Genomic DNA, 24,854 nt, shown 5'->3' with positions numbered 1-24,854 from the left:
ACACTGACCTTTAGTATCAGAACATCGTAATTACTCACCATGATGAGTTTATAAGCTCTTTTCACGGTGCACAGTGGACTTATTTTCACCTGAAGAGCGGTTTATTCAGTTTATCTGCGCCGGGACGGGACACGTGGGGAGAAATGTGCGTGTTTTTGTTGTCACTGTTCTCATTCTGTGGAAATGCCCCTCATTTCTCTGATACTCAGGCGGAGAAACAGCTGTTGTGTCCGAAACAGGAAGTGCGCTGTGGGTTTATGGGCATGTTTGGGACCGGAGACGCGGGTTTAAGAGGGTCTGAGTGCAGGAGGGAGGCGCGGGATGGGGGGGGGGCGCAGGAGGAGGCGAGGAGGAGGCGAGGAGGGGGGTTACACTTCCTGAAGGCGGAGCACAGGATCACACTGCTGCTGTGTCTCAGGTCAGAGCCAGGTCTGTGCAAACGCAAGCAACAACATCTGCAGCTTTTTACCATCGAAAAAACATGGAACAAAGCAAAGGTTTACTGTGAAAACCAGGACTAAACCAGGTCTAAACCAGGACTAAACCAGGTCTGAACCAGGACTGAACCGGGTCTAAACCAGGTCTAAACCAGGACTAAACCAGGTCTAAACCAGGACTAAACCAGGTCTGAACCAGGACTGAACCGGGTCTAAACCAGGTCTAAACCAGGACTAAACCAGGTCTAAACCAGGACTAAACCAGGTCTGAACCAGGACTGAACCGGGTCTAAACCAGGTCTAAACCAGGACTAAACCAGGTCTAAACCAGGACTAAACCAGGACTAAACCAGGACTGAACCAGGTCTAAACCAGGTCTAAACCAGGACTGAACCAGGACTGAACCAGGTCTAAACCAGGTCTAAACCAGGTCTAAACCAGGACTAAACCAGGTCTAAACCAGGTCTAAACCAGGTCTAAACCAGGACTAAACCAGGACTGAACCAGGTCTAAACCAGGACTGAACCAGGACTGAACCAGGACTAAACCAGGACTAAACCAGGACTAAACCAGGTCTAAACCAGGACTAAACCAGGACTAAACCAGGACTGAACCAGGACTGAACCAGGACTGAACCAGGACTAAACCAGGTCTAAACCAGGTCTAAACCAGGACTAAACCAGGACTGAACCAGGACTGAACCAGGACTGAACCAGGACTGAACCAGGACTGAACCAGGACTGAACCAGGACTGAACCAGGACTAAACCAGGACTGAACCAGGTCTAAACCAGGACTAAACCAGGTCTAAACCAGGTCTAAACCAGGACTAAACCAGGACTGAACCAGGACTAAACCAGGACTAAACCAGGACTAAACCAGGTCTAAACCAGGACTAAACCAGGACTGAACCAGGACTGAACCAGGACTGAACCAGGACTAAACCAGGACTAAACCAGGTCTAAACCAGGACTAAACCAGGACTAAACCAGGTCTAAACCAGGTCTAAACCAGGTCTAAACCAGGACTAAACCAGGTCTAAACCAGGTCTAAACCAGGTCTAAACCAGGTCTAAACCAGGTCTAAACCAGGTCTAAACCAGGACTAAACCAGGACTAAACCAGGACTAAACCAGGACTAAACCAGGACTGAACCAGGACTGAATCAGGACTGAACCAGGTCTAAACCAGGACTAAACCAGGACTAAACCAGGACTACACCAGGACTAAACCAGGACTAAACCAGGACTAAACCAGGACTGAACCAGGACTGAACCAGGACTGAATCAGGACTGAACCAGGTCTAAACCAGGTCTAAACCAGGTCTAAACCAGGACTAAACCAGGACTAAACCAGGACTAAACCAGGTCTAAACCAGGACTAAACCAGGACTAAACCAGGTCTAAAGCAGGTCTAAACCAGGACTAAACCAGGTCTAAACCAGGACTGAACCAGGACTGAACCAGGACTAAACCAGGACTAAACCAGGTCTAAAGCAGGTCTAAACCAGGACTAAACCAGGTCTAAACCAGGTCTAAACCAGGTCTAAACCAGGACTGAACCAGGACTGAACCAGGACTGAACCAGGTCTAAACCAGGACTGAACCAAGTCTAAACCAGGACTGAACCAGGACTAAACCAGGACTGAACCAGGACTAAATTTATTCTGCACTTTTCTCCTTTAATATTATTTTGATGATGATTATTTGTGATTTTTTTGTTTTGATTTGTTGTATTGTGACTTTTTATGTCTTTTTCTTTAAAACACTTTGAATTACTTTGTGTATAAATTGTGTTGTACAAATAAACTCGCCTTTCCTTACAGTGTGAGGTCAGAGGTCAGGCCCAGGTCAGAGTGCAGACGCAGGTACAGCGTGAGGTCAGAGGTCAAAGTGCAGACGCAGCAGTTTTCTTAAAGCCGACAGGAATCATTTCATATTGTTACATAAAGATTTTGTCACTTGTAAACTCGAGGAACCTTAACTAGTATGCTAACACATATTTCCTGATTCTTGGGCCATAAATCACTTTGTAATTCGATGCAGACGGCAAACAGTGGACTTATTTTATTTATTTTTAATTTTTTTTTACATGTTTATTAAGATTTTTCAACAAACATAATAATGATAATAAATCCGATATGAAACAGAAAAAGCTGTTAGTGATTAAAATAATGACAAAAGTAGTAAAATATAAATACAAGACGATGAGGAAGACGAGGCCAGACCGAAGAAACAATTAAATATAAATAAATAATATAAAATAATTAAACATCCATCAAAAAAGACGCTGTTATTTACAAAAAAATGATAGAATATTGTGCATATTTCCCTGTTTTTTTGTAGAATAGTTGATTTTTTTCCAGTGCCACAGATAAAGTCAAACCTTCCACGGTTTCCATGACGTCGCGGTAAAACATTTGGCCTCCAGAACACAAATATTCAGCAAAGATGCAATGTTTTTAGACAAATCTACTGGACAGAAGTGGACTTACTTTGACCTATTTAACACTGAGGCTGGACATTTCACTCAAAAACATGGAAATAATCAGGTAAAGTGCCTTTATCTGGTTTTAATGTGGAAATAGAGCGAATGTCGTGTGTTTAAATGAGCTGCAAAAGGGATAATTATGTATATTTAAGGTCAGATGTGGTCTGAGTTAACTCCCTCTACACTGAGACAATGCTCCGACGTCACTAAATAATGAAAGTGTCATGTTTTTGTTTTGTTTTTGTGTGTTTTTTTTGTAACAGGTGATTCTCTGAGCTGTGACTGTGAAGCGTAAAAATGACCCAGTCGGTGCAAGTCAACCCCAAACTGCCAGGTACGAGGAAATGTTTTAAAATGAACCTTATTCTCACGATAACTAAAGATTTGGGAGTGAATTATGGGAGTTTAAGCTGCATTTTATTACATATAAATATCCACTCTGCACTGTTTCCTCGTGCAGTGTGGCCCAAAAGTCACTGACAGTTCAAAAAAACTCATAACTCTTTTGTTTCTAAATATTTTTATTTTATTTTTTCAGAGCAGTTAGAACGACTCTTCCCACATTAATATGAGCAAATCCAGCCCCGAGGAACAAACCCTCATTGTCCAGTGGGACTTTGAGTCACACGGGTCAAATTTGACCCAATCCCTGCGATGCCCCGAGCGTAAACGCCATTAAAGGAATAATAAGTGTTTTTCAAAGACAGGGGGCAGTGTGTGATCTCCACAGACCTGACTAGTCACGATTTCTTCCTGTGGGTCGATCTTAAAGAAAAAGGTGTTTGTGAATAAACCTCAGACGACTTAATAAACGACTTATAACGTGAAATCGATGATCAAATAAGAGACATAAGCCAGAAATGATTTAAATGTGACGCAGAGTGTGTTGGATCGGGATATAACACAAAATGGCGGAATGGTTAATAGAAGAAATAAAAATAAAAATAAATAAATGAAATAAACTTTAAAAAATAACAAAAAAATCTCAAAAATTACAGAAAACAGACAAATAATACAAATAATAAAAAACTGAAATAGACACAAAACAATGAAATAAAAGTTTAAAAAATATATATATCACAAAAATTACAGAAAACAATTTTTTTTAAATGAAATAAAAGAAAAAATATATATATATATCACAAAAAATACAGAAAAGAGATAAATGATAATTTAAACAAATGAAATAAACTTTTTTTTAAATGAAATAAAAGTAAAAAATGGCAGACACTTAAAAAACATTATTTTGAAAAATTTGGTCTTTTTTACTTCCTCTAGTTTAAGTCGTGATAAATTCAAGTTTAAGTGACAATTATAATTTTTTATATCGACAAAAATCTCAGACGGTTCAGTTTATCTAAAGCTAAAATTTAGTGAGTTTAACTTAAGAATTATAGGAGCGACTGAAGATTTAAAAGTGTCAGTGACTTTTGGGCTTTTTGTACTTTTTCTGCATAAATAGTAGTGTTTTGCATGAGCGCCCCCTGCAGGTGAAGTCCTGTGAGTGCAGTTTGGGTCAGAATAGTGTTGAGAGATTTTGCCACGCCCCCTTTTTTAGTCGACCAATCACTGTGCAGGACACGTCTTTAATCTGTGTTTGCCAAAGATTCTGTTACGATTATAGAGGCACGAATTAATGTAATCTCATTGAGTTTGTGGAGTTTAAATGTCACTTTCTGCCTGTGTTTAATCTTTAATAATCATCATTTTTGACCCGTGTCATCAGAAAACGTAACAATCAACCACATTTTATTTAATTTATCTTCCATTTGTTGAAGATAAATGAACATAAAGTGCTTTTTGTTTGACTGTTGCATGTGTCCATATGATTCATCCACATTTACATTTACACAGAGACGTGTGCAGTTTAACGACTCTGAAGGATCAAAATATATCGACTAAAACAACTGTGACACTAAAAGTCTGTGTTAAACCGAAGTTAATGTGAAATAAACTGATTTTAATCACGAAAACAGTCAATTAAATGTCAAATGTTCTACATAAATGAGTTTCTTTTCTCTGAACGAGTCGCACAAATGTAGAGCAGCGACAGAATAATTTGGTAAAATATACAAAAAAATACACTTGGTGATATATCGATACAGCAGCCCACGATATCGATACTGTATCATTAATTGAAACGATACGATATTTTGATATTTTTGAACTCCTCTCTCTATAACACGGTTGTTTTAAGTCCAAAAAGCACATTTAAAAACAGATTTGGCAGAATGTTTTAATAAAAATAAGATTACAAACTTTAAAGTCTATTGGAAAAAGTAATGAGAAATGTCCTGGAGCCGGGTGAGTGTCCCTGTGGGCGTCACCGCTGTCCCATAATGCACCTCTGTCTTTGTCCCTCCAGACCTGGGCTCGGCGTTCCACTTCCCCGCTCAGGACGAGCCGGACCAGGCCTCGTACTCGGTCCAGACGCCCTACGGCTTCCAACTGGACCTGGACTTCCTGAAGTACGTGGAGGAGATCGAGAGCGGGCACGGCGCGCGGCGGGCTCCGCCGGGGGGCGGCAGACGCTCGGGGCGAGGGCTCAGACTGTCCCAGAGGAGCCCGGGGGTGGGGGGCAGGAGCAGCGGCTGGACGTCCACGGAGTCCCTCACGTCTCCGAGCAGCGAGGACGGACGAGTGCCGCCGCCTCCGCCGCCCAGAAACAGGCTCGGCTCCGCCCCCTCCGAGCACCTGTCGCTGTCGCCTGTCGGCCTCATCGCGGCTCCGCCCCTCTCCGCCGGCGCCAAGGTAAAACTGCAGACGGACACGGTGACCGGGACTAAAGACTAAAAGACTAAAGAAGTGGACGCGGTGAGTCTGACGTCACCACAGCGTCCAGCTCAACCGAAGAGCCAATCCAGAGCGGGGCGGGTGAAGGTAACGCCCCGTCCCGCCCGTCTGCACCTCTGATTTTAACGAGAACAAAAAAAAAAGTCAAATTGAAACTCGTGATCGCTCCATGAGGTTAAAAATCGTGATCATTTTTGTCGTTATATTGCCCCAAACTGACGGCTCATCGTGTCTTTTCTTTTCTCTAAATATTGTAACGTTGTCCCCTGTTTCTTTGCGTCTGGTAAAATCTAAACGACTCCTCTGCTCCAGGTCCCTCCCCCGCCCCCCCAGAGGAACCCTCGGGTGGAGCGCACCCTCCTGGAGACCAGCCTGCGACTGCAACAAGAGCAGAGCCACCAGAACGGAGCCGCTCCCAAGCCCGTGCAGCCTGCCCCGCTTCAGCCCCACTCTGCCCCCCCACTGTCCCACTCTGCCCCCCCACTGTCCCAGTCCGTCCCGAGCAGCTGGACCAAACCCAGCCCCCAGACGTCGGGACGCAGCACCCCCGCAGGTACAGACAGATCGAACCTTTATTTAATTAAAAAGTTGATGCATAAATTTAGGTAAGATTCCTGTAAATGATTCTTTAAATGATTCTTTAAATGATTCTTTAAATGATTCTTTAAACAATCCTGCTCTGACAGTTTGCTATCTGTTTCAACTCATCAACAGCATCTTAAAATAAAAAAATATATATCACAGGAGCCTGAAAAACATGAAGCAGGAAACTGTTCATTTGAGGAGAGAGAAATGTGGTTTTGTCTAAAATGACGGTGACCAATGAGCTCCTTCTTTTCATGTGTCACTGAAATAAACAAATCTGATTGGACGATGGAACACAAATCATAAATAAATAGCTCATTTAACAACTTAACTTCTTAAACTCTTTTATTAAACGTGGTCTGATCATTAACCCTGAGCTCCACGCCCACAGGGGGCAGCAGCGCCTCCGTCCCCCCGAGCCAGCTGCAGACGGTGCGGGAGCAGATGGCCACGGCCCTGAGGCAGCTCAAGGAGATGGAGGAGAAGGTGAAGGGAGTCCCGGCTCTGGAGAGGGAGGTGGCCCGGCTACGCGCGGAGAAAGACATGCTAATGCTACAGCTACAGGAGAAGAGCGCCGCCCTGGAGGTGACCAAGCGGCAACAGCACCCGGCTCTGAGCGAGTCCTCCACCCAAACTTCAGAAGAACCTCCACGCCGCGTCCAACCACAAACGAGCGATGAGAAGATGACAGAGAGACGAGCGGATAAAGACGTAGAAGCGGTGGAGACGAGGTCGTTGGGGGTCGGCGAGGAGAAGCCGATGCATTTGGCGGTTTTCTATTACAGTGAAGGCGTCAGAGATGCGGCGGTGAGCTCCGTGGTCACGGTGGACGAGAGGAGCACAGAGACAGAAGCTCGTCCGACGGTCGAGCGGGGCGTCGAGGCCACGGTGGAGACGGAGGACGCGGAGGTGTGGGTGATGGAGGGCATGCTCGGCGCCACCTCCGAAGCCCAGCGGGAAATAGACACGCTACAAGACACCGTCAAGTTCCAGCAGGAGTCCATTTTGGCTCTGGAGGAACGGTTGGGCGAAGCTGGGCGAGAGGTGGAGCGCTTTAGAGCCAAAATGGAGGAAAGCGCGTCCAAAGTTCTGTGCGATAAAGCCGTTTCCGCGGCGCCAGAGACTGCGAGCGTTCAGACGGAGACGAGGGCAGCGGAGGCGAAGGACGCGGAGGTGTGGTGTCGGGTGGAGGTGAGCGATGCGAGCGTGGGAGGGCATCTGGATCAGAGCGAGGAGGGGACACAGACAGAGGAGGAGCAGCAGAAGATGGCGGCGGTGGCGGCGGAGGTGGAGATGGTGAGCACGGCGTGTCAGTGCGGGGAGGGCGGAGTCACGGAGGAGCGGGAAGCCAGAGCGGAGGAGGAGGAGGAGACCAGGGCGGAGCAGGAGGACATGACCTCCACCCCTAAAACTGGTGAGCAAACAAAGGATTTTTATAGAAGATGGTAAATATTTAAATTAGCGATGAAACAAGACGCAACCAGACGCACGATCTCGTCACATTTTATCCACGTGTTGGCAAAAAAAGTAGTTGTGAGTTGGATTTATGGAGAAGCAGCTCCAAAAAACGTCTTTTAAAACTGCAAAACGCACGACTCCTCAGTGTTTAACGAGCTTTTACCGCCTCCACAAACTGAAACGACTCACCTGGGAATCTTAAAACCCCGTTAAACGTCTGTAAATATCCCAAATATGACGGAATTCTGTGTTTTCCATGAAGCTGGTCTCCTGTTTCTCGAGCGCAGACTAGCACGCTAACGGTTATAGCGGCTAATTTGAGTATCGCTAGTATCGCAGCGACCAAAGAGCCAATCGGGAGCGAGGCTGTTGAAGGTGACGCCCCTTCACGCGCCCATGATCACTTCCTGTTTGTAACGCGGCGGCTAGCAGGTTAGCTACGTCCGTTTATTCCTTTGTCCCGCTGTGGTCAGTATTTACGTAAAAAAAAAAATACAAATGGAACTTTTACCACTGAGTTTCTGTACTTATACTTTATGTTTTTATGATGCTGTTTTATTAAAGCCACAGTATGTCACTTTTTAGCCAAAATAGTCTAAAATCCAGCGTTTATTTTGAACATTTGAACCTGTTTATAAAAATGTACCGTCTGTGGTCCAGAGCCAAAAGAGCTGAGCGTTTATTTGCCTGTTGCTATGGTGACGGTCATACAATGTGATTTAACTGTCGCTGAAATACGTGCGCGTTATGAAAAAGTAACGACGGATAAAAATGTGAACTGAACCACGCGGTTTATTATAGTTTAAGTCTCGTCTCGTTGATCTGATCTCGTGTCTCGTTTTGTGTGAATCGTGTCTCCGCCCACGTCTCGTCACACAGATATGACACACGAGCCGAGCGTCCTCATTTATGGGACAACACAGCGGCATGGTTGCGGTCGCGGTCATGGTCACGGTTGTGGTCACAGTCGTGGTCACAGTCGTGGTTGTGGTCACGGTCACGGTCACGTCGTGGTTGTGGTTGCGGTCGTGGTTGTGGTCACGTAGTGGTCGCGGTTGTAGTCACAGTCGCGGTCAGGGTCGTGGTTGTGGTCGCGGTTGTGGTCGCGGTCACGTCATGGTTGTGGTTGCGGTTGTGGTCACGTAGTGGTCGCGGTTGTAGTCACAGTCGCGGTCACGTTGTGGTCATGGTCATGGTCGCGGTTGTAGTCACAGTCGCGGTCAGGGTCGTGGTCATGGTCGCGGTTGTGGTCGCGGTTGTGGTCGCGGTCACGTCGTGGTTGCGGTCTTGGTTGTGGGGGAGGAGAAGAGAGGAGATGAAGAGAAGAGAGGAGGAGGGAGAGGAGTAGAAGAGGGGAGAAGAGAGGAGGTGAAGAGTGGAGGAGGAGGGGGAGGGGGAGGAACGGGGGAGGAGGAGCAGAGAGTTGGAGATAAATTCTGGTGCGTCAGAAATGTCCTGAGATTTGTGAAATATTCCAAACAACCCACATTTTTCCCGGTAAAATGAAGATTCTGAGTTTGTCATATTAAAATTCCACAGTGTTCCTGAATCCGCAAACGTTCCCGTCTGTCCTAACTGTCCCTTTGTCCTTTGTGCAGGAGGTTTACTCAAATCCATAATGAAGAGGAGCGACGGGAACAGCTCGGAAACCCGCAGCACCGGGAAAAAGAGCCTGCAGTTTGTGGGAATCCTGAACGGAGGGTGAGCGCCATCTGGAGCCTGACACACGCAACACGCCGCGCAGTTTAGACACGACAGTGAAATCTGTGAAAAATTTATCCGACAAAAGCCTCTGTATGTGATTTTTATCGTCTTAAAAACGGGAAAAACTAAACGGGATCATTTCCAGAGCTTTGCAGCGGTCCCAACTTGTTCCTGATTTTCCCAACACATTCCTGGCATTCTTAATTAATTATTCACCACAATGAATTTATAAGTGTTTTTCACAACTTTCAGAGACCGGAGTGGAGTTTGGGAATGACGCTAAAGCTAACTAGCATACTAACCGCGCACTTCCTGATTATCCGACAGTAAAATGCTTTAAAATTAGATGCAGATTCATTTTGACGTTAAGACTCGTTTATTTGATATTTCTGCACTGGGCCAAGACGCATTTTGTCCCAGTGAACCTGAGGAGGACATTTTGAGGACTTTTCCCATTCAAAAGATATAATATTTTGTTAATCGCTATGGAAACGGTCCCAATTCCTGATCGTATCCCGAAGCATTAACTCGAGTAACACCGTGTTCTCTGTGTCAGATACGAGTCCACGTCGAGTGAAGAAGAGGAGGAGGAGGAGGAGGAAGAGGAGGAGGAGGATGGCAGCTCATCCGAGGACAGCGAGGACAGCGGAGACGCGGCGGACGACGGGGAGAGCTCGGAGGACGAGGCGGCGCTGGAGGTGGAGACGTCGGAGGAGGAGCGGAACGTGAATCTGGACGAGAGCGACACCGAAGAGGAGGAGGCGCCGAGAGCGGCCGACTACAGCGGCCCGGAGGTCAAAGAGAAGTACGGCGCGTTAAGATCTGTGCGTGGTCCGTCCGGTGATGATTGACAGGCTGCATTTACTGTGACGCTAACTGGAGGCACCGCTCTGTCTGAGGATTAGTTTGAGATTTATTTTAGCACGATCTGACCAGAAAGTCTGACTCAGTTGGAGCTGATGAGCCGATTTGTGCGGTTAAACAACTCCTTCTTACATAACGTGACAGTCACAAGCTAGCATTAGCATTAGCACTAGCATTAGCATTAGCATTAGCCTACAGTTTTTCCGTCGCTCTCACGTTTTAGTTGTAAATCAAACTCTTTAAACGGGACCGTGAGCTCGGACTGATCGCGCGTTTCGTATTTTTCTTTAAACTTTTTTTGTCCGCGTTTTCCTAACGTGCGTCTCCATGGCAACTGCCGAACATTCGACCATAGACATACATGTAGAACACCCCCCCACCGCGATGTCACCGCAAAGTATCGCTACGGCAGCGTTCGCGTGTTTTCTGAAATCCTTACGGTTTAAAGCTACAGTGTGTAACTTTCTGGAGGCAGAACGTCACCTGCACGATTCCAGGGAAACGGAAAATTGAAATCGTACTGTGGAACATTCTCCATGGGGATAGATTTTAGCCGAGGAACAGTATTTTAATGGAAAGAAGCAGGAGGAGGACAAATAAGAGTCAGGTTTGTGGAGATGCGAGCGCACTCACAGTAAAGACCAAGTGCAATGAACACAACTAAAAAAAACAAAAAACAAAGAGCTTTTATTCCAGTCTGTTCTTTGGGTTAGATGTTCCATACAGTGGCTTTAAACTTTATGGTTCTTGCGCCGTTATGTTAAATATTTACATTCTGAGTAAATAAGTAAAAACGTGATCCTGAGTTAAACTGTTTCAGGTTTGAGTTGAGCTCAAAGATGCGTGAAGCCTGCCTCATCCTGAAGAACCACCTGAACGACGACCACAGCGCCCCCCAGAGTAAAGACGTGGTAAGAGCACACGGGCCCGTTCACAGTGACGACGGCACACGACGACAGGACCGTGTCGCCGTGGGGATGTTACAGCAATCGACACGTTTTCTCGTGAATGACGGCGTTCCTCTGTTCAAGCCTCAGTTTTAGTCTTTAAAACAGTGAAAACTTCCACCGTTTCAATGTTTAAACGACTGATGCAGTATTTTCAAGTGTAACTGACTTTAGAAAACATGTAAATGTGAAACGGCAGCTCGTTTGGGACGAGGCGAGTTTATTTATACAGAACAATTCACACAAAAAGTAACTCAAGAGTGTTTACAGAAGAAAAAAGACGTTAAAATCACACAAATCAAAACATAAACAATCACAAAGAATCATCGTAGTCCTGATTTCGTCCTGATTTAGTCCTTAATCCTACGTTATAGCAGATTAGACGCTCAAACGGGCCCAGTATTAGGAGTTTAATACTTTATAATCACAAAGAATCATCGTAGTCCTGATTTCGTCCTGATTTAGTCCTGATTTAGTCCTGATTTAGTCCTTAATCTTATGTTATAGCAGATTAGACGCTCAAACGGGCCCAGTATTAGGAGTTTAATACTTTATAATCACAAAGAATCATTGTAGTCCTGATTTAGTCCTGATTTAGTCCTGATTTCGTCCTGATTTAGTCCTGATTTCGTCCTGATTTCGTCCTTAGTCTTACGTTATAGCAGATTAGATGCTCAAACGGGCCCAGTATTAGGAGTTTAATACTTTATAATCACAAAGAATCATCGTAGTCCTGATTTCGTCCTGATTTCATCCTGATTTAGTCCTGATTTAGTCCTTAATCTTACGTTATAGCAGATTAGACGCTCAAACGGGCCCAGTATTAGGAGTTTAATACTTTCTACTTTATGCTGCTGCTGCTCTCTGGGGGTGTGATGCTAGCTGTAGGCACTGCCCTGTCTGAAACTCTGTTAGACTTTAATCTGAGCTTTATTTTAACACAATGTGACCAGAAAGAACTGAACCACTGAGATGAGTCGAGCCGTTAAACAAGTCGCTCTGACAGAACGTTACGGTTATAAGCTAGCGTTAGCATTAGCCAAGGTTTTTTTTTCAGTTTGATTTTCAACAAAAAAGTGAAAGTGAAAACAACGTAACAGGACCATAAACGCTCGTCTTGATCACTGGCTGTGTCGACATGGAAACTGCTGAACATTCTGCCATAGACATGCATGCTGAACACCCCCAGTGCGACTGTGACATGGACACACAAGTATCACCGTACAAATTTAGACGAGATTAAATAGAAAACACTTTTTCCCACTGTAATTTTGGACAAACTTTGAGAACTTTGGCAACGTTTAGATGTTTTCATTTTCTTGCGACGTGAATATTACGTTGTGTGACATCATCGTGTTGCTAACTCCGCCCCCGCGCCCTCCTCCGCAGCTCGCCAGCTCCCACACGGTGCAGATGGAGTGGTTCCGAGTGTCCAGCGCAAAGACGTCCGTGCCGTCGCGAGTGTCCGATTACCTCATGGCCTTCTCCGAGGTGTCGGCCGCTCTGCTGGAACACGTGGTCAACATGACGGACGGGAACGGGAACACGGCGCTGCACTACAGCGTCTCGCACTCCAACTTTGGCGTGGTCGGGCTGCTGCTGGACACTGGTACGGCACAGGTTTAGACCTGGTTTAGTCCTGGTTCAGTCCTGGTTTAGTCCTGGTTTAGACCTGGTTTAGACCTGATTTAGTCCTGGTTTAGACCTGGTTTAGACCTGGTTTAGACCTGGTTTAGTCCTGGTTTAGACCTGGTTTAGTCCTGGTTTAGACCTGGTTTAGACCTGGTTTAGACCTGGTTTGGTCCTGGTTTGGTCCTGGTTTGGTCCTGGTTTGGTCCTGGTTTGGTCCTGGTTTAGTCCTGATTTAGTCCTGGTTTGGTCCTGGTTTGGTCCTGATTTAGTCCTGGTTTAGTCCTGGTTTAGACCTGGTTTGGTCCTGGTTTAGTCCTGGTTTAGTCCTGATTTAGTCCTGGTTTAGTCCTGGTTTGGTCCTGGTTTAGTCCTGGTTTAGACCCGGTTTAGACCCAGTCCTGACCCGGTCCTGACTCGGTCCTGACCCGGTTTAGACACAGTTTAGACCCGGTCCTGACCCGGTCCTGACCCGGTTTAGACACGATCCTGACCCGGTCCTGACTCGGTCCTGACCCGGTTTAGACCCGGTCCTGTCTCGGTCCTGACCCGGTCCTGACCCGGTCCCGACCCAGTCCCGACCCGGTCCTGACACAGTTTAGACACAGTTTAGACCCGGTCCTGACCTGGTCCTGACCCGGTCCTGACCCAGTTTAGACACGGTCCTGACCCAGTCCTGACCCGGTCCCGACCCGGTCCTGACCCGGTTTAGACACAGTCCTGTCTCGGTCCTGACCCAGTTTAGACACGGTCCTGACCCAGTTTAGACACAGTTTAGACCCGGTCCTGACCTGGTCCTGACCCGGTCCTGACCCGGTTTAGACACGGTCCTGACCCAGTCCTGACCCGGTCCCGACCCGGCCCTGACCCGGTTTAGACCTGGTTCAGTCCTGGTTTAGACCCGGTCCTGACCCTTTCCTGACCCGGTCCTGACCCGGTCTTGACCCGGTTTAGACCCGGTCCTGTCTCGGTCCTGACTCGGTCCTGACCCGGTTTAGACCCGGTCCTGTCTCGGTCCTGACCCGGTCCTGACCCGGTCCCGACCCAGTTTAGACACAGTTTAGACCCGGTCCTGACCTGGTCCTGACCCGGTCCTGACCCGGTTTAGACATGGTCCTGTCTCGGTCCTGACCCGGTTTAGACACGGTCCTGACCCGGTCCTGACCCAGTCCCGACCCGGTCCTGAACCAGTTTAGACACAGTTTAGACCCGGTCCTGACCTGGTCCTGACCCGGTCCTGTTTCAGGCCTGTGCAGTGTGGACAAACAGAACAAAGCGGGCTACACGTCCATCATGCTCGCCGCTCTGTCCACGGTGAAGGAGGACGACGACATGGAGGTCGTGAAGAAGCTGTTCAGCCACGGGAACGTCAACGCCAAGGCCAGCCAGGTGTGAAGGATCAGGAATACTCCAGGTTTTAGGAAAAATCTGAATACGTTTGTAAATAAATCAACTTTTCCATCACAAAAGTTCAAACAGACGATATTTTCACAATTTCACCGATTTAAATAACGTCCTTAACGATGTCGCCTTCGGTCCAGAACTCGCTTTTCTCCGACACTTTCTGAAGACGGGCGTGATTGACAGGTGGATTAGCCAATCAGGGACAGGCACAGTCCGTCTGTATCAAAACAAATATGACCGGTGAGTTTCACACGCGCCGCTCAAATGAAACATGAGATAAAATAATAAATCTGACTGGATAAGATCGTTTAAGTAGAAAAAAAACTCCTTTGTTATTTGTTTTTACTCATTAGTTTGAAATAAAAGACGTCAACTCAATTCACACAAGTTTGACATTTTACCGTCTAATTTTACCGATTATTTTTTACGTCCGTGTCACGATGGAAGGTGATTCTCTTCAGGTTATAGACGTAGATTCTCTTCAGTTTGGAGTAAAAAATATTTCCTGATCAATTGGGCCAGTTCAGGAGGAGCATGACGGCCAAAAAAAGTTTGTCTGAGGGCCGGATTTGGCCCCTGGGCCGTAGGTTGGATGTACAGGTTGAGGTCCGTAGGTGGTTTTGCCGTTGTCCTCCTCGGGCTCATCGACGCCACGGGAGGAAAAGTGACAGAATAAGAAAGAAAAGGCTGCGTTTGCTCTAGAAAACGATGAGGTCATAGTTTGAACTCCGCTCGTTCAAACACGTCTTGGATCTAGAAAACATCCGCACGTCTTCAAAACTTTACGGAGACGTGAGTTTGGCCCCCGGGGAATCTGAGACGTGATTGACAGGTGGATTAGCCAATCAGGGACACGCTTAGTCTCTTCTCTCTCTCTTCTCTCTCCTCTCTCTTCTCTCTCTCCCCTCTCTCTTCTCTGTTCTCTCTCTCCTCTCTTCTCTCTCTTCTCTCTCTTTTCTCTCCCCTCTCTCTCCTCTCTCTTCTCTCTCCTCTCTGTTCTCTCTCCTCTCCTCTCTCTTCTCTCCCCTTTCGTCTCTCTCTTCTCTCTCCTTTCTTCTCTCTCTTCTCTTCTCTCTCCTCTATCCTCTCTCTTTTCTCTCTCTTCTTTCTCTCCTCTTTCTTCTCTCTCCTTTCTTCTCTCTCTTCTTTCTCCCCTCTCTCTTCTCTGCTCTCTCTTCTCTCTCTTCTTTCTCCCCTCTTTCTTCTCTCTCCTTTCTTCTCTCTCTTCTTTCTCCCCTCTCTCTTCTCTGCTCTCTCTTCTTTCCCTTCTTTCTCCCCTCTCTTCTCTCTCTACTCTCTCTTTTCACTCTCTCTTCTCTTCTCTCTACTTTCTTCTCTCCTCTCTCTTCTCTCTCTACTCTCTTTTCACTCTCCTCTCTCTTCTCTCTCTTCTCTCTCTCCTCCTTGCGAATCACGGCGACCAATGAGATTCTTTGTTTCACACGCGGAAAAAACCCCAAAACAAATGTGATTGGCCGGTTTTGTTTCGAGACTCGACGGAGGGCGAGGACCAGAGGGATATTAGTCTGGACTTATTCAAATCTGTTAAAAAAATAAATAAAACGCAAACATTTGTCCGTAAACGTTCCATTTTTTGTACCGTTTCCAGACTCGGCGCTGTAACGTTTTGTCTGTGTCCAGGCGGGTCAGACGGCGCTGATGCTGGCGGTCAGTCACGGGCGTCTGGAGATGGTCCGCTCTCTGCTGGAGTGCGGCGCCGACGTGAACATCCAGGACGACGAAGGCTCCACGGCCCTGATGTGCGCCAGCGAACACGGACGCACCGAGATCGTCAAGCTGCTGCTGGACACGCCCGGCTGCGACATCTCCCTCCTGGACCACGTGAGACGCCGCATTTCACTCGCATTTCCTCGACATTCCCGCTTTTTTCCGGCCGGGATCGCACAGATTAATCGATCCACATTTAGGATTTAATGTTACTTTTGGTTTGTTTTTCAAATTTCTTCCTCGTTTTCTTTCACCGACAGAGGATTGACTGCACATTTCTCCACTAAAAAACGGCTTTTGTCGACACATTTTTGTCGATGAAAGTGAAAGTGAAAGTATTTTTAATCCTTTAAGTGGAATATTTGCAAACTCTGAGGGAAATAATTCGTCGTTTATTGTTTATTATTGTCGCAGAATCGCGTTGAAGGAGCGGACAGACTCGGGGAAAAGCGCCCGCGACTAATTCAATTTCAAGTCGAAAATTCACGTCTTAACCGCGAAGAAGAGGAGGAGATGGAGAGGCTGAGGAGGTGACGAGATAAATCGACGTATCGTTCCGTACGCGTGAGCTGGAACGACGGATTTAGGGCTCGATATTTAACGTGTGTTGAGTTTCCTGCGCAGATTGTGGGTTTTTTGGTTCGATTTGCGCCGTAGAAGCTTCAAAAAGTGGCGTCTCATTGGTTCATTTTGATATTTATTTGTCGCGGCTCACGTCTTTTAACCCGCGTAGCGTCGGATGCTAACGCCGCCGATAAACAGATTCGCGGTTGTGGACTTCCCGTCACCGTAAACTCCGGAACCGATTGCGCTCCGTGTGAATTCAAACGGCGTCTCAAAGCGGAAACACGGGGCTCGCCTTTTGTTTTATTTCTCTGGAGCGATATGTCACGTTTCAGATTGTGTTGTCGTGACGTATCGCCCCCTTGTGTCGTCCTGGGGTAATTCATGACCCCAAAAAAACGACTCGCTGACAGAAGAACGTGGACATGTCTTCATCAAATCGGTTGAAAATTGGGCCTTTTCTTCGTTTGGATTTGAATAATTTCTATTAAAAATTAAAGTTTGAAAAAATAATTGACTCCGCCCCTGTGTCTCCGCCCCCGTATCTCCGCCCCGTGTCACTGCTCCCGTGTCTCCGCTCCGTGTCTCCGCCCCGTGTCTCTGCCTCCGTGTCTCCGCCCCCGTGTCTCCGCTCCGTGTCTCCGCCCCCGTGTCTCCGCCCCCGTGTCTCCGCCCCGTGTCTGTGCTCCATGTCTCCGCCCCCATGTCTCCGCCCCCGTGTCTCCGCCCCCGTGTCTCCGCTCCGTGTCTCCGCTCCGTGTCTCCGCCCCCATGTCTCCGCCCCCGTGTCTCCGCCCCCGTGTCTCCGCCCCCGTGTCTCCGCCCCCGTGTCTCTGCTCCGTGTCTCCGCCCCGTGTCTCCGCCTCCGTGTCTCCGCCCCATGTCTCCGTCTCTACAGTTGAATCTAAACATGTCTGAGCCGCTGGTTTATCTGGACTTTACATTAATTCCGTCTCAGGAAGTTGTGTCCGGTCTGAGCCTCGGGTCCAGAGCGTTTTTACATCTGTCGTCTGGCCCCGCCCCCATGGCGCTCTGTAAAAATGTCACATGCTTTTCCTGTTTTCTGTGAAGCCCTGACACAGACCCGGGCCCTCGCTGCAAGAATATTAACGTTTGAACAGCTCAGCAAATCGGAAAAGACGGAGTTATTTAGGTAATGTCCTCTGGGAGTAACCGAGGAACAGCGCCTCCGTGTGGCCAACGCGCGACATTTAAGAACGGGCCGGGACTGTACTCAAGTAAAGAAAAGTACAAAGTAGTGGTCAAAGGAATTACTCAAGTACGAGGGAAAAAAATTGTGAAAATAATGTGAAAAAATGTGAAATAAAGCCCCAAAGGACAGACACAAAAGTGAGAAAAATGGAATCAGATGTGAAGAAACTGCAGGAAACACAAATGTTCAAATCATTTTCATATTGTCACGGAAACATTTTGTCACTTTTAGATTCACTTAAAGCTTAAAAGTTGCGCTTCCTCTTCCCACCGTGAGTCAAACTACACGTCGCTCTGGAGTAGAAGTTGCACCGGTGAAAAAAAAGCATAATAATGAAGAAAAAAACAAAGTCCGACACCAAGAACAGACATTTTATAATAGTGTCGCTTCTGAACAGCTCCGCCCACTCCAGAGAAAACGAGAACAGTTTCACATCTGAGTAGAGTCTTACCCTCGGACAAACTGAACAAACTGAACAAACTGAACAAACTGAACAAACTGAACAAAGTGACACTTATCGTCCAGAAAATACAGTAAATACAAAAAACACAAACAAGTAAAAGTTTAAGCTGCTGCTCAGAGACGTTTATAAAAATGAACTTTTACAAATGTTTGTGTCCTGTGTTTATGTAAGAGATTAACAGTATGTCTCTGTCTCTCCTCCTCTCTTCTCTCTCTCTTCTTTCTCTTCTCTCTTCTCTCTCTTCTTTCTATTCTCTCTCCTCTCTCTCTTCTCCCCTCCTCTCCCCTCTCTCTTCTCTCTCTTCTCTCCTCTCTGTCTTCTCTCCTCTCTTCTCTCTTCTCTCCCCTCCTCTCCTCTCTCTCCCCTCCCCTCTCCTCCTCTCTCTCCCCTCCCCTCCTCTCCTCTCCTCTCCTCTCCTCTCTTCTCTCTCTTCTCTCCCCTCCCCTCCTCCCCTCTCTCTCTTCTCTCCCCTCCCCTCCTCCCCTCTCTCTCTCCCCTCCTCCCCTCTCTCTCCTCCTCTCTCTCCTCCCCTCTCTCTCCCCTCTCTCCCCTCCCCTCCCTCTCCTCCTCTCTCTCCTCTCCTCCTCTCCCCTCCCCTCCTCCCCTCCTCTCCTCCTCTCTCTCTCTTCAGGATGGGAGTAATGCCTTGTCCATTGCACTGGAGGCCTGTCATAACGACACTGCGGTGCTGCTTTACGCTCACATGAACTACGCCAAGGCCCAGGCCGCCGCGGTGAGTCCACAGAGCCGACTCGTACACTCTGACCTGATCTGTGCACCAGGTCACTCCACAGAGCCGACTCGTACACTCTGACCTGTTCTAAAGAAAAAGTAATAAAAACAGAAAAACTGAGCTTCCCACTGAAGTTGTGCTACCGCCCTCTGCTGGTCGTACTCGATATTGGCCTTAGAAATGTATCGACGCTTTAAATATTCGATATCACATGTGTCAAACTCAAGGCCCGTGGGCCAAATGCAGCCCGCCTCTTCATTTTCAGTGGCCCGTGATGAGCTCAATTAAAAGGTGTGAGTCTTAAAATATCAGTTTATCAGGAGAGACACAGTTACACACACATTTTTTTCAGATCCATTCAATAAGTTTACAAAAAAACGATTAATTAACAAGATTAAAAAGTAGTTGCATTTATTTTACGTGACATTCGGTTACATTTATTTTGTCTTAAATTATATCTGGTTCTTTGAGAGCAGCTGTTTTATTTATGTGGTATTAGTTTGACGCCCCTGTTCTATATTAAGGAAAACTGACTCTGGAGTTGTGTTTTGTTTCCTTTATTATTAGTCTGTAACATCTCAAAAGCTCAAAATGCTCCGTTCCACCTTGTGATGTCATCAAGTGGTAGTTTTGAAGTTAGCAGCTCCTTTTACCTTTAGTTCAGTCGTAGATTGTCATTTTTTTCCAGGTCTGAAATGATCCAAATGATTCTATAAATGAAGGTGTGTGGAGTTTAAAAACACAGTGGAGCACTTCCTGTATCACCACACGATGACATCACAAGGTGGAACAGAGAGTTTTCAGTTTGAGAGAAGAGCTCGGCCTAAATTTTATATTCTAACACAGAAGATGCTGGGCTGTTTGACTTTTTGCAGCTTTCTCCCATCAAAAACACGTCTGAAGAAGTTTTAGAGTCATCCATGCATGTTTGAGTCATCTAGAGATCTCTCCCAGGTGCTATTTGTGTTCTGTACGAGGCTCCGCCCACGAGCTTACATCACCCGCGCTCCCACACGACAATCCTCCATAAATATACAAAAACATGACACAAAACTGTACACTACGACTTCACAAACCTGGTGTGATGTGCAGTAGTTTCATTAGTGCGACGCGGCTGATTGTGTTGTGATGGCGCTCTGAAGGGGGAGGGGCTTAGCACAGAGAGTAGAGACTGAGAGCGCCGAAAAATGATGACAAATACAGCATTTTTAAAACAATAAAAGGAAACATGAGATTTAAATATGTGATGTGTTACATTTAATACCCCACAGAAGTAAATACCTCCTCTTTAATACCCCGTAGAAGTAAATACCTCCTCTTTAATACCCCACAGAAGTAAATACCTCCTCTTTAATACCCCACAGAAGTAAATACCTCCTCTTTAATACCCCGTAGAAGTAAATACCTCCTCTTTAATACTCCATAGATGTAAATACCTCCTCTTTAATACTCCATAGATGTAAATACCTCCTCTTTAATACTCCATAGATGTAAATACCTCCTCTTTAATACCCCACAGAAGTAAATACCTCCTCTTTAATACCCCGTAGAAGTAAATACCTCCTCTTTAATACCCCACAGAAGTAAATACCTCCTCTTTAATACTCCATAGATGTAAATACCTCCTCTTTAATATCCCACAGAAGTAAATACCTCCTCTTTAATACTCCATAGATGTAAATACTTCCTCTTTAATACTCCATAGATGTAAATACCTCCTCTTTAATACTCCATAGATGTAAATACCTCCTCTTTAATACTCCATAGATGTAAATACCTCCTCTTTAATACCCCACAGAAGTAAATACCTCCTCTTTAATACCCCGTAGAAGTAAATACCTCCTCTTTAATACCCCACAGAAGTAAATACCTCCTCTTTAATACTCCATAGATGTAAATACCTCCTCTTTAATATCCCACAGAAGTAAATACCTCCTCTTTAATACTCCATAGATGTAAATACTTCCTCTTTAATACTCCATAGATGTAAATACCTCCTCTTTAATACCCCATAAACATAAATACCTCCTCTTTAATACAACATAGAAGTAAATACCTCCTCTTTAATACCCCACAGAAGTAAATACCTCCTCTTTAATACTCCACAGAAGTAAATACCTCCTCTTTAATACTCCACAGAAGTAAATACCTCCTCTTTAATACCCCACAGAAGTAAATACATCCTCTTTAATACCCCACAGAAGTAAATACCTGCTCTTTAATACTCCATAAATGTAAATACCTCCTCTTTAATACCCCACAGAAGTAAATACCTCCTCTTTAACACCCCGTAGAAGTAAATACCTCCTCTTTAATACTCCATAGAAGTAAATACCTCCTCTTTAATACTCCATAAATGTAAATACCTCCTCTTTAATACAACATAAATGTAAATACCTCCTCTTTAATACCCCGTAGAAGTAAATACCTCCTCTTTAATACCCCACAGAAGTAAATACCTCCTCTTTAATACCCCACAGAAGTAAATACCTCCTCTTTAATACTCCATAAACATAAATACCTCCTCTTTAATACTCCATAAACATAAATACCTCCTCTTTAATACTCCACAGAAGTAAATACCTCCTCTTTAATACTCCATAAACATAAATACCTCCTCTTTAATACTCCATAAATGTAAATACCTCCTCTTTAATACTCCATAAACATAAATACCTCCTCTTTAATGCCCCACAGAAGTAAATACCTCCTCTTTAATGCCCCATAGAAGTAAATACCTCCCCTTTAATACCCCACAGAAGTAAATACCTCCTCTTTAATACTCCATAAACATAAATACCTCCTCTTTAATACTCCATAGATGTAAATACCCCCTCTTTAATACCCCATAAACATAAATACCTCCTCTTTAATACCCCACAGAAGTAAATACCTGCTCTTTAATACTCCATAAACATAAATACCTCCTCTTTAATACTCCATAGATGTAAATACCTCCTCTTTAATACCCCATAAACATAAATACCTCCTCTTTAATGCCCCACAGAAGTAAATACCTCCTCTTTAATACCCCATAGTAGTAAATACCTCCCCTTTAATACCCCACAGAAGTAAATACCTGCTCTTTAATACCCCACAGAAGTAAATACCTCCTCTTTAATACTCCATAAACATAAATACCTCCTCTTTAATACAACATAGAAGTAAATACCTCCTCTTTAATACCCCACAGAAGTAAATACCTCCTCTTTAATACTCCACAGAAGTAAATACCTCCTCTTTAATACTCCACAGAAGTAAATACCTCCTCTTTAATACCCCACAGAAGTAAATACATCCTCTTTAATACCCCACAGAAGTAAATACCTGCTCTTTAATACTCCATAAATGTAAATACCTCCTCTTTAATACCCCACAGAAGTAAATACCTCCTCTTTAACACCCCGTAGAAGTAAATACCTCCTCTTTAATACTCCATAGAAGTAAATACCTCCTCTTTAATACTCCATAAATGTAAATACCTCCTCTTTAATACAACATAAATGTAAATACCTCCTCTTTAATACCCCGTAGAAGTAAATACCTCCTCTTTAATACCCCACAGAAGTAAATACCTCCTCTTTAATACCCCACAGAAGTAAATACCTCCTCTTTAATACTCCATAAACATAAATACCTCCTCTTTAATACTCCATAAACATAAATACCTCCTCTTTAATACTCCACAGAAGTAAATACCTCCTCTTTAATACTCCATAAACATAAATACCTCCTCTTTAATACTCCATAAATGTAAATACCTCCTCTTTAATACTCCATAAACATAAATACCTCCTCTTTAATGCCCCACAGAAGTAAATACCTCCTCTTTAATGCCCCATAGAAGTAAATACCTCCCCTTTAATACCCCACAGAAGTAAATACCTCCTCTTTAATACTCCATAAACATAAATACCTCCTCTTTAATACTCCATAGATGTAAATACCCCCTCTTTAATACCCCATAAACATAAATACCTCCTCTTTAATACCCCACAGAAGTAAATACCTGCTCTTTAATACTCCATAAACATAAATACCTCCTCTTTAATACTCCATAGATGTAAATACCTCCTCTTTAATACCCCATAAACATAAATACCTCCTCTTTAATGCCCCACAGAAGTAAATACCTCCTCTTTAATACCCCATAGTAGTAAATACCTCCCCTTTAATACCCCACAGAAGTAAATACCTGCTCTTTAATACCCCACAGAAGTAAATACCTCCTCTTTAATACTCCATAAACATAAATACCTCCTCTTTAATGCAGTACTAACAGTATATTGTTTTTCAGGGGGCCCCTCGCAGTCCCAGCAGTCCTCATAAGTCCTGGCCCGGTTCAGACTGACGCTCGGCTCCGCTCTGCACTGGAATCTCACTAAAGTAAAAGTATTTATAGAACGCCTCAACGCGCCGTGTACTATTATATTTGAGTTATTATTATTTGAATAAACTGCCGTTGTACTGGTTATGTTCATCTCAAGTCTCTGATTTGTCTGTGACGGAATCGAGACTGCGCGTCGTTGTCTTTGCACTCGTACTAATTATTATCGTTCATGAATTTATGTTTGAATCATTATGGACCTAAATGTGTCTGTTTAGACCCAAATACTTTAAAAAATGTCAATATTTTGTCATATTCTGCGGGGGATTTGTGGAGACACGTGTTACAAATGGGCAGTGACATAAAAATCCATGTATTTTTTCTGGTAAATACGACTTTAAACGTGTAAACTGTGTCATTAACGTCTGTGAACTTACGCACTAACTCTATGCAACGTGTCCGTATGAACCTGTGCGGTGTATATACGACAATAAACTTATTTACATCATCATCTGTGGTGTTTTCCTCAGACCTGGATGGTTCTGTTTCTCCTCTTTTGTCTCTTTATCTTTTCTTCGCTCTTGACTTTTGCTCTGGGGAAAATCGTTTCTACGGAAGTTTCAGAAGAAAGATATAAATACGCCATCTCCTCTTACATTGGAAATCGAGAAATTCCCCGTCCAGCGCTCAATGGGTTAATGAGGTTATGTCCTTTTTGAAAGTGGAGAAGATTAGATATAAATAAATTAAATAATATAAATAAATAAATAAATTTTATAGTAAGTGGCAACCATTTATTGACTTTTTTGAAACTGTCTAAGCCAACCTCCTTTTTTTTTCTTTCTTTCTTTTTTTTTGTGTGTGTGTGTGTGTACTTATCACCATTATTATTATTATTGTTTATGATTTATACGTTTAGATTTTTTATTATTTACTAGGTGATGCCTTTCTTACTTATTTACAGTCAGGATTTGCGGGATCGTTAATTAATTTTTTATTTTTTTTTACTTTTATTAATTAATTAATTTATTTTTTCTATGTATTATTATTAATTTATATTATTTATTTACTTTTACTTTATTTATTATTTATTTTTTAAGTTTCAGTTTTGTTATATATAAAATTAAAAAGGTGTGAATGCATTTGATGTTTTAAATGACAGTATTTTGTAATATTTGTTCACACATTAATAAAAATATGAATAAAAAAATTAAAAAAAGATATAAATATGATCGTTAGAGCCGGAGGAAGAGCCGCTACGACGCTGACCTCAGGCGTTTAGCTCCGTCGTGCCTCATCACAAACTGTCCAGACCACGGCCGAGTCCAGCGACGTGAGCAGGACGCCCCCGTGTGGACAGGTCAGAGACTGCATCTTCTGTCTGTACATGTAAAAACTTCCTTAACAGCTCAGGAGGAGGAGAAGATCTGGACAAAGTTGTGGTTGGTCAAACATTAATGGTGAACAAACCAGAGGAACCTCGTGGTAGATGTTCCCTCAGATGCTGGTGATGCCTC

General features: G+C 44.6%; 1 protein-coding gene across 1 annotated transcript in view; it reads left to right on the top strand.

Annotated features, from left to right (window-relative positions):
- kank3 (KN motif and ankyrin repeat domains 3) overlaps nt 1-23,844 on the top strand; it is a 52,494-nt gene extending 28,650 nt beyond the window's left edge. The window contains exons 3-14 of the mRNA XM_033964777.2: nt 3,189-3,259; nt 5,291-5,676; nt 6,031-6,271; nt 6,695-7,717; nt 9,360-9,462; nt 10,022-10,270; nt 11,150-11,240; nt 12,666-12,885; nt 14,152-14,294; nt 15,951-16,151; nt 18,909-19,010; nt 23,308-23,844. Coding sequence (XP_033820668.1) covers nt 3,223-3,259; nt 5,291-5,676; nt 6,031-6,271; nt 6,695-7,717; nt 9,360-9,462; nt 10,022-10,270; nt 11,150-11,240; nt 12,666-12,885; nt 14,152-14,294; nt 15,951-16,151; nt 18,909-19,010; nt 23,308-23,361 — 2,850 coding nt within the window. The 5' untranslated portion in view covers nt 3,189-3,222 and the 3' untranslated portion in view covers nt 23,362-23,844. The remainder of the gene's footprint in view (nt 1-3,188; nt 3,260-5,290; nt 5,677-6,030; nt 6,272-6,694; nt 7,718-9,359; nt 9,463-10,021; nt 10,271-11,149; nt 11,241-12,665; nt 12,886-14,151; nt 14,295-15,950; nt 16,152-18,908; nt 19,011-23,307) is intronic.
- Nucleotides 23,845-24,854: the final 1,010 nt, after the last annotated feature.

The sequence above is a fragment of the Periophthalmus magnuspinnatus genome, chromosome 4 (assembly GCF_009829125.3).
Source record: "Periophthalmus magnuspinnatus isolate fPerMag1 chromosome 4, fPerMag1.2.pri, whole genome shotgun sequence".
Lineage (NCBI taxonomy): Eukaryota > Metazoa > Chordata > Actinopteri > Gobiiformes > Gobiidae > Periophthalmus > Periophthalmus magnuspinnatus.
This window is presented reverse-complemented; position numbering and strand designations above follow the sequence as displayed.